Source organism: Hipposideros armiger, unplaced genomic scaffold, assembly GCF_001890085.2.
Source record: "Hipposideros armiger isolate ML-2016 unplaced genomic scaffold, ASM189008v1 scaffold_474, whole genome shotgun sequence".
NCBI lineage: Eukaryota > Metazoa > Chordata > Mammalia > Chiroptera > Hipposideridae > Hipposideros > Hipposideros armiger.
In genome coordinates this window covers 594064-604077 of record NW_017731824.1, presented here as the reverse complement: position 1 = coordinate 604077, position 10014 = coordinate 594064, and the positions used below count along the sequence as shown (strand labels likewise).

Sequence of the window (10014 nt, the reverse complement as noted above, 5' to 3'; positions counted from 1 at the left end):
GGTCCCAAGCCAACACTTAACAAGCCACTCAGCCGGCCCCCCCATGTGTTTATTTTTGCTTTTGTTTCCCTTGCTTGAGGGGAAGTGTCCAAAAAGATATTACTTAGACTAATGTCAGACAGTTTACTTCCTATGTTTTCTTCTAGGAGTTTTATGGTTTCTGGCCTTATATTTAAGTCTTTAACCCATTTTGAGTTTATTTTTGTATACGATGTAAGAGTGTGGTCCAGTTTCATTTTTTTGTATATCATCTGTCCAGTTCTCCCAACACTACTTGTAGAAGAGACTGTCGTTATTCCAGTGTATATTTTTACTTCCTTTGTCATAGATTAGCTGACCATAAGTGGGGGTTTATTTCTGGGCTATTTTGTTCCATTGACCTACGTGTCTGTTTTTATGTCAGTATCATGCTGCTTTGATCACGATAGCCTTGTAGTATAGTTTGATATCAGGTAGAGTGATACCTCCAATATTGTTCTTCTTTCTCAAGATTGCTTTATTTGGGGTCTTTTGTGGTTCCATATAAATTTTAGTATTATTTGTTCCAGTTCTGTGAAGAATGACATTGCTATTTTGATAGGAACTACATTGAACCTGTAAATTGCTTTGAGTAGTAAGTCACTTTAACAATATTAATCCATGAGCATGATATATCTTTCCATATATCTGTGTCTTCTTCAATTTCTTTCTTCAAGTCTTATAGTTTTCAGAGTATAGGTCTTTTATCTCTTTGGTTAAGTTTATTCCTAGGCATTTTATTCTTTTTGATGCAATTGTGAGTGGGATTGTTTTCTTCACTTCTCCTTCTGATTGTTGGTTAATTAGTGTATTGGAACATGACAGATTTCTGTATGTTAATTTTATATACTGCTACTTTATTGAATTCTTTTATTAATTCTACTAATTTTTGGTGGTTTCTCTAGGGTTTTCTATATATAGTATCATGACATCTGCAAACAGTGACAGTTTTACTTTTTCCTTTTCTATTTGGATGCCTTTTATTTCTTTTTCTTGCTGATTGCTGTGGCTAGGACTTCCAGTACTATGCTGAATAACAGTGGTGAGAGCGGGCATCCCTCTCTTGATCCTGATTTTAAAGGAAAATATTTCAGCTCTTTACCATTGAGTATGATGTTAGCTATGGGCCTGTCATACTTTATCAAGTTGAGGTAAGTTCCTTCTATACACACTTTGTCGAGAGCTTTCATCATAAATGAATGTTGAATTTTGTTAAATACTTTTTCTACTTCTACTGAGATAATCATATAATTTTAATCCTTGGTTTTGTTGACGTGACAAATCATGTTAATTGTTTTGCAGATGCTGAACCACCCTTGCATGCTAGGTATAAATCCTACTGGATCATGGTGTATATTCCTTTTAATTCTGGCATCTATGTTCATCAGAGATATTGGCCTACAATTTTCTTTCTTTGTAGTGTCATTGTCTGGTTTTGGTATCAGGGTAATTCTGGCCTCGCAGAAAGAGTTTGAAGGAAACGTTCAACAAAACAAAAAGGCAACCCATTGAGTGGGAGAATATATTTGCAAATGACATATCTGATAAGGGGTTGATATCCAAAATATATAAGCAACTCACACAACTCAATTACAAACCAACAATCCGATCAAAAAATGGGCAGAAGACATGAAAAGACATTTCTCCAAAGAAAACATACAGATGGCCAACAAACATATGAAAAGATGCTCAATATCATTAATCACCAGGGAAATGCAAATCACAACCATAATGAGATACCACTTCACACCAGTCAGAATGGCTATTATCAAAATGTCAACAAACAAGTGTTGGCGGGGCTGTGGAGAAAAGGGAACCCATGTGCATTATTGGTGGGACTGCAAACTGGTGCAGACCGTATGGAAAACAGTATGGAGCTTCCTCAAAAAACTAAAAATGTATACACCATACAACCCGGCAATTCCAAAGAAAACAAAAGCACTAATTCGAAAAGATATATGCACCCCTATGTTCATTGCAGCATTATTTACAATAGCCAAGATGTGGAAGCAAGCTAGGTGTTCATCGATAGATGAATGGATAACGATATATAGTAGTTATTCCGTTGTGGACGGAATATTATGCAGCAATAAAAAAGAATGAAATCTTGCCATTTGTGACAACATGAATGAATCTAGAGAGTATTATGCTAAATGAAATACATCAGGCAGAGAAAGACAATTGCCATATGGTTTCATTTATATATGGAATGTAAAAACAAAACAAAGCCAGACTCACAGAAACAGAGACCAAAGGGATGGTTACCAGAAAAGAGGGGATGGGAAGATAAGTGAATAGCGGAAGGGGAATTTAGTCAATAATACAGTGATGTTTGCATGATGACAGATGATTACTAGACTTAGTGGGGTATCACACGTTAAGGTATAAAAATGTCAAATCACTATATTGTATACCTGAAACTAATGTAACCAATGTAAGATTATATACCAACTATTCTTATATGCTTAAAAAAAGAAAACAGAAAGAGAAATATGATAGAATAAACTTACAAATGTATGTCTCATAAAGACACCTTAAGACTCAAAATATATACTCTCATTGAAAATAAATTTCAAAAGAGAAAAAGAAAGGCTTTCCTGCTTGAGTTATTTGAGGGTCTTTGAAAATTAAAGCAGCCTCATCTCTCTGAGTTGGACGACACCTTTGTTTTCAATCACAAAATGAAATCACACGAAATAAATAAATTAGAGGACAATGAAGACACAGATCTCAGACCCCTTCCTGCCTAAATGTGAAATTCTTCAATTGCACAAATGCTTCTAGATCTCAGGTTGAGTGATACTCCTTTGGGGATTGAGGTAAATATTGGGTTGTCGGGAAGGTCATGATGCATTTTTGAATTGAAAAACCTAGAAATATACGTCATGACTTTCCCGACGACCCAATAGAAGGGGTGCTTATGTTTGAAATCAAGGATCTGTAGGTCAAAGAGGCTACTATTTCAAAATGTGTTTGTGCATATGTGTATGGGTGGGGAGAAGAGAGGTAGGATGCAGCAGCAATGTTCTGACCCTTTTTATCACTTTGTTCACATCAGAAATCTGGGTCAATGCTAACATCCAATTACAATCCTCTATATGAGGGAAAACAAGGGGCAGATTTTTCCCCATTCTTGAATAGAAAGAATCAAGCAAGCATAATTTCTAAACCAAGTAAGGGATTATTAATAAATTTTTTTTTTTAAAAGATTTTATTGGAGAATTGCGGAAGGGGCACAGACAAGTTGCTGTTCTTTTTGCTCTTAAGTCTAGTTGTGGAGGACGTCACTTCACTCGCCCATGTTGGTATTATCATTGCGCTCTTCCTGGGTAAGGCAGGCATCCACCAGCCATTGGACTGCTGCTCATGGTGGCTCACAGCAGCCCACAAAAGCACATGCCAGCTGCCGGCCAGCCCCACTGCAGCTTATGCCGTCGCCAGCGACTCACCGCAGCAAAGCTCCAGGTCGAGCTGTTGTTCACCATCCTAACTGTAGAGGGCGCAGTGTCACTGGCCCGCATGTGGGATCTGAACCGGGGCCCTGCTGCTCAGAGCTGGCGTCCCAAGCCAACTCTTAAACAACGTGCCACTCGGCCGNAAAAAAAAAAAAAGGCACAATTTAGTTACTAACTGCCTGAGTTTCATTTGGTATCTGAAATAAGAAAACTAACATGAAAACATTCAGGCATCAAAACCAAACAAGAAAAACCACTGAGGCATCCCAAGAAAAGCTCACTTCTTTTCCTGTGCTAATGCAGCCATTTATCTCTGATATGATTCCTCTAGTCAACATCTTGAATAATATCATTCGTGTTCTGGGATCCAACACCTAAAAAGAAATGCAGAACATAGAAAGCTCAGAAAGAATAATACCAAATATTTCTCACGAAGCACCTGACAATAAACTGAAGAGCTTAACTGTCCCATGCTATCCTGGTTGGCTAAATGAGAGTCACTATTGTGGTGTTTTCTTTCGCTGTAATTTTTAGTAAAGAAAATGTGGGGCAAAGGCCAAAGAAGCCAAAGAGACAATAAACCAACAAGCTCATCCAGTCATGGAAATCAAAGGTGCCCAAGTCCAAAAGAAGCAGAAACTGACTGTAGACCTACATTAGCTAATAGAAATATAATGCAAACCAGATAGGTAATTTTTACATTTTTTAGTCATCACATTCAAATAGTAAAAGGTAACAGATACAATTAGTTTTAATGTATTGTATTTTACCCAATACATCTAAAGCACTACCATTTCAGCATGTAATCAATATTAAAAAAAAGTTCTCAGTGAGAGATTTAACACTCTGTTTTTTTTTACCCTAAGTCCTCTGTTTTTTTTTACCCTAAGTCTTCAAAATCCACTTTGTATTTACATTTATAGCACATGTCAATTCAGACCAGCCACATTTCAGGTGCTCAGTGGCCACTGTACTGGATATGTAACTTTGAACCAGGGGTCAGCATCCTTTAGCTCATGAGTAAAATCCAGGCCGCAGACTGTTTTTCTACAGCCTACAAGCTAAGAGTGGTTTTGAGAGGTGGAGAAGGTGGAGTAGGTGGAGGCGGAGGAGAAGGAGAAGATTTGTGAGCTACAATGCTTGAAGGATTTATTCTTCAGGCTTTTAAAAGAAAGAGTTTGCCAAGAGTGTGAGCTCTGAGCAACAGGGTCGCCAGTTCCATTCACGGCCCGAGCTGAGCTGCCGCTGAGCTGCCAACAGGTGGCAGGATGGCTCAGCTGAAAAAAAAAAAAAGAGTTTGCAGCTCCTTGCTATAGATGAGTAAATCAGGGAAAGGGTCTTCTTCAAAGTCAGAGCAGTCAGTTTTGAGTAAAAAGGACCCCCAAATCCTCTTTAACAAACAGAAGACCATGAATGAAAGCCTGCTCCTGTCCATGCCTGAAAGTGAAGCAGCCACATATTTATGTGCAATTTCAAGGGATACTCACAATAGCTCCCCATGGCTCAGGCAGCCCCTCTAGCTCCATGGAGTAAGACAGTGTCAAGTGGCCAAATCTAACTGTACTCTAGGGTTTTCCTTAAATAAGATGACTGCAGTCATACCAGAAACCTAAGGTCCATAGAAACAAAACAACCTTAAAAGGTTGAAGGACTAAAACCCAAACTACAACCGTTGCAAATGGAGGAGAATGAAAGAAAAGTGAGCGAATGCGAAGTTAACTGCCATTCCTTCTCTACTGCACAGGTAAGCAGCAAGTGTGGAAGCCAGTAGAGCAGAGCACTCTAGGTAGAGCCCTGTGTTTCTGCAACACTGACAGGTAGTCAAGTTGGGGGCGTAGAAAGGAGAAGTGTAGCAAAATACCTTAAAATAGGGATTGCCTTTTTGTTTTGTTGAAGGTTTCTTTCGCTGTGCANGTCACCAGGGAAAACAGTATGGCTATTACTCAAGAAATTAAAAGTAGAATTACCACATGATGCAGCAATTCCACTTTTGGGTGTACATCAAAAACAATAGAAAGCAGGGTCTTGAAGATGTGTGCCCCCATGTGCACAGGAGCATTATTCACAACAGCAAAAAGGCAGAAGTAACGTAAGTGTCCATCAATGGATGAATGGATAAACAGAATGTGGTGCATACATACAATGGAATATGATTCAGTCTTCACAAGGAAGGAAAGTCTGACACATGCTACACCATGAATGAACTTTGAGGACATTGTGTTAAGTGAAGGAAGTCAGCCAGGAAAAGACAAATAGTGTATGATTCCACTTATATGAGGTACCTACAGTAGGTAACATCATAAACACAGAAAGTAGAGTGGGGGGGGGGAGGGAGAAATGGAGGGTTTGTATTTAATGGGTACAGAGTTAGTTTCACAAGATGAAAAAAGTTCTGTGGATGAAGGGTGGTAATGGCTGCAGAACAATGTGAATGTACTTAATGCCATGAAGTGTACACTTAAAAATGGTTAAAATAGTAAATTTTATGCGATGTATATTTTACAATTTTAAAAAGTCTGTGATTCAGAAAGGCCTCTGTGAAACAAGGGAAAGGAATTAATGACCAAAAGCTAACAAGTTTCTTACTAAACGTACATGAACTTTGACAGTCTATGAGCAAATTGAGTCCCTCAGGAGTGCTACATAAAGGCAGATTGCCACTGTTTTCTGTTCTTCCCCTTCCTGGCCCATCTCACCTTAGAGAGGTAAGCGTCCATGTTCTCCTGTGTGATTGATGGATCTGTGACAAATTCAAAGAGCTCCCGCACAGTCATCACAGCAACACCGCGCTTCAGAAAGAAATCTGTCAGCAGGAAATGTTATAGAGAGCTTTACAAGGGAAAAGATGATTGCTCCAACAATTTTACAGAGAAACAAAGAAATAAAAACACAGCATCTTCCAGAAAATGGCATTAAGTATCACTGCATCAGACAACTCAGTGCCAAGGTTTTATATCAACAGCTTAACCAGAGTACAGAACACACACCAACAATCCTATAGAAAATTCCAGCTTCCACTCACCATTGACGTTGGCGCAGTCTTTTCTCAAGAACTCCAAGGCATGTGGATGGTCATGCTCCACGGACTGAGACACGTCGATGATGTACACACCTCCACTGCTGTACCTGTGGGTCAGACGTGAGGGGACCGTGACACCCATCAGTCATGTGCATGTTTCCACTATGGAACCCTGAGCGTCACACACGTGGGGACTGTGGGATACCACTACTTCCTACATTCTTTGTTTAAAAAATTCTCTTTTCAGAGCAAGGGAAAGAATTAGTAAAATGAACAAGGTGTGTAAGGAGAAGGGGCCACTTTGACTAAAAAAAGGATGAACATTCCCAAAGTCCTTTTATGATCTGTGTGCTCAATTCAATGAGGAAGGTCACCAAAGGCAGGAAACACACCCTATACTGTGATCATGTGGAAGCCAACTTTAAAATTTCCGAACTTAGTATGACATCTTGAATTGGGATTTTAGTTTTTTAGAGGACATAAAACAACTCATGAGAGATTCCTAAAGGACAGAACATACTCACAGCATGTTAAATTCACTGAGATCTGCATGGACAAGTCTGGCATCCTGGTACATTCTTCTCATGTACTGAATCACCTGCAGGTACAATTCCCGAGCCTTGGATTCTGATAACTGGATGTTTTTCAAGAGTGGCGCTGGCCTTGAATAAAAAGAAAATGGACAACTAAGATAGGCTGACCCAGAACAAGCTTTCTTGCTTTATGCTACATCATTACAGGCACTTCCCTTGTATAACTCATCACTGCACAATCTGTGCATCAATTTAGTGCATCACTAAAGATGCACTATTCTGAAAAGCTGTCAACAAACAGGTGCCTTCCCAGCTTACTGTGTAAAATATTACTCAAAAACAGAGTGAACTTTGTTATTCTGAAGCATTCGCGACTTGAAAAGGTAAACTAAATTAGTAACTATGCACTAATACAATGAGAAAGTCATAATAAAAAAATCCCAAAATGAAAGTAGCTATTTAAATGGGAAACAGTCATATATTGGCTAATTCAGAGCACTTAAAACTACAATTCTGGGCATGTAATTATTAGGCCTTCCACATACTCACATGTCATCTTTACCAATGAAACCCATGACAAGAACGTGACTTCTTAGCAGAATAGGCTCTGGGCATGGGATCCCTGCTGTGTTTAGCCTATAATATTAAAATAGATAAAAGGACAAATGAAAAGTCGAAACAGCATCTAAAAGGAATTACAGCAGCTACAGTACATGAGGTTTAATATTGCTGTTAGGAAACAGCAGCAGGGTCTCTCAATTGTATTACTGTATTTCATAAAATCTGAGACATCAGTGATTTTAAGTGGCACCACCAAGAAGGACAAAACACCAGCAATTCAGCTACAACATCCCATAGCCTCTAACATCCAATCTAATTCCAGAGATGTTAAACTATGAAAAAAAATGTGCATCTTGGAGTTGATGAAATACAGCAGATATGTCCTCAATTACCTTTTGAGTTGATCAGCCTGAACAACGATTAATAAAAATAGCTGGGGGCCAGCCGAGTAGCTCAGTTGGTTAAGAGCCTGAGCTCTGAGCAACGGGGTCGCCAGTTCGATTCCCACATGGGCCAGTGAGCTGTGCCCCGAACTGAGCTGCCAACAGGTGGCAGGATGGCTCAGCTGGTGAGAGCATGTGCTCCTAACAAAAAGGTTGCTGTTTCGACTCCCACATGGGATGGTGGGCTACACCCTCCGCAACTAAGGTTGAACACGGCACCTTGAGGTGAGCGGCCACAAGCTGCCCATGGGAGGCCAGATAGCGACTGGACTTGGAGCTGAGCTAGCTGCGCCCTCCACAACTAAGATTGAAGGACAACAGCTTAGCTGTTCCCCTTCCCCAACTCCCCAATAAAATCTTTAAAAAAAAATAAAAAAATAAAAAAAAATAGCTGGACTCATACCTAATAGCTAACTGAGCACAAAATTTCAGGACTTTTAAAACAAGTAGTAGTATTTGCTCAATACTAAAATATCTAGTGCATGTCTCCTATGTATGGCATATAAAATGTTCAAAGATATTTGAAAGAGGGAAAAAAAAAATCTTCAAATTTTTGAAGAAACTGATCTCAGCTAGGTAAGATGTTTTACCTGATACAAATGTGTCAGTGCAAACAAAGAATGTACAAATGTGTCCAAAATTGGGCTGATAAACAAAGAGCTTAGGACCTAAAGACTATCTGCAACGCTAATACATATCAAGAAATGACACCGATTTCTCACCACTTGATTAAGTCAAATGCTGTAACAGCTCCTTATCACCCTCAGTATAAATTCTAAATTTTCACGTGGCTTCCAAGGCTTTTTAAATGACCCAGTCTTGCTGAATAAATGTGAATTGTAGCAGAAGTGTTCTGTCATGGGTTCTTAGAGAAGCTAAAGTAGTCCTATTTGTCCAGAAATTGGTTTCTTTTGCTCACCCAACAGACCCACCAGAACTGAACAGCCCCCAGCGTCCCTATCTTTGCCCAGAACACACCGGGATCTGCAGCCAGTGTGCAGGGACACACCCCCAGACAGTCACCTGATCAAGTTCCTCATTTCTTTTTCTGCCCAAGTTTTCACCATTTTTCTGGGGTTTCCTTTACAATAGCCGTGGCGAAATCTTGAACAAGAAACATATTTGTTATTTGAATCATCCATTAGTCTAGTGTTTATTTTTTAGGATACAGAAATTAAGCCAATTGAAAAAAAACAAAATCTGAGCTCACCTGAATTCCCCACTTACATACTTATCCCGATCTTTGAACACCAAAATAGAAGTTTTATAAATTTTGATTGCTCTGCTGTCTCCATTTGCTGTGCTAGCATGGTATACATTAGCCTATTTTAAGTCAGAAACAAAGAAAATATTGAGGTTGTGTTAAGTAACTACAAACAATGTTTCAATCTATTTGATTCTATCCTCAAAAGTTAAAAAAAAGTGAAGTGAACCAAAGTAAACATAAGGAACATAACTCATCTTTTGAATATGAGTTAAAATATGAAACATCATACCAGAAGGTACAGTAAATGTATCTCCAATTTATATATATAGTAAAATCCAATTTAAATACAAGCAAGAAGTGGTTTCAAACATTTTTATATTACTTGTTTGTGGGAAATATTTAAAGACGTTCTTACATCTCATGATTTATAAATTGAATTTTACTGAGAACTGCTTCCCATAGAATGAGTTGCTAATGTAAAAATACCATGTTTGTCTTTCCCCATATCCATATATACAGAGAAAAAAAAAAAAAAGAGAAAGACATTCATTGACTCATAGAAACTAGACCTTAACCCTCTGTCCCTATTAGTGATTATTTGATTAGGACCCAGGCCTGCAGTAATCTGACAGTGTAAGCTTACTGCTGGGCACAACTAGTTGGATTCATGATACAGTAGAGTAATGGTAGTGAAAAGACACAATTATGTGCACAACTTCCTATGTAGCCATAAATAATAAAGCCATTTTTACAAACACTGATTAAACTATCCTGACTT

At 38.7% G+C, this 10014-nt stretch overlaps 1 protein-coding gene across 1 annotated transcript in view; it reads right to left on the bottom strand.

Annotated features, from left to right (window-relative positions):
• RIOK1 (RIO kinase 1) overlaps nt 1–10014 on the bottom strand; it is a 38616-nt gene that overhangs the window by 13080 nt on the left and 15522 nt on the right. The window contains 6 exon segments of the mRNA XM_019666557.1: nt 6170–6276; nt 6496–6599; nt 7017–7154; nt 7575–7661; nt 9053–9133; nt 9240–9418. Of these exon segments, the coding sequence (XP_019522102.1) occupies nt 6170–6276; nt 6496–6599; nt 7017–7154; nt 7575–7661; nt 9053–9133; nt 9240–9418 (696 nt within the window).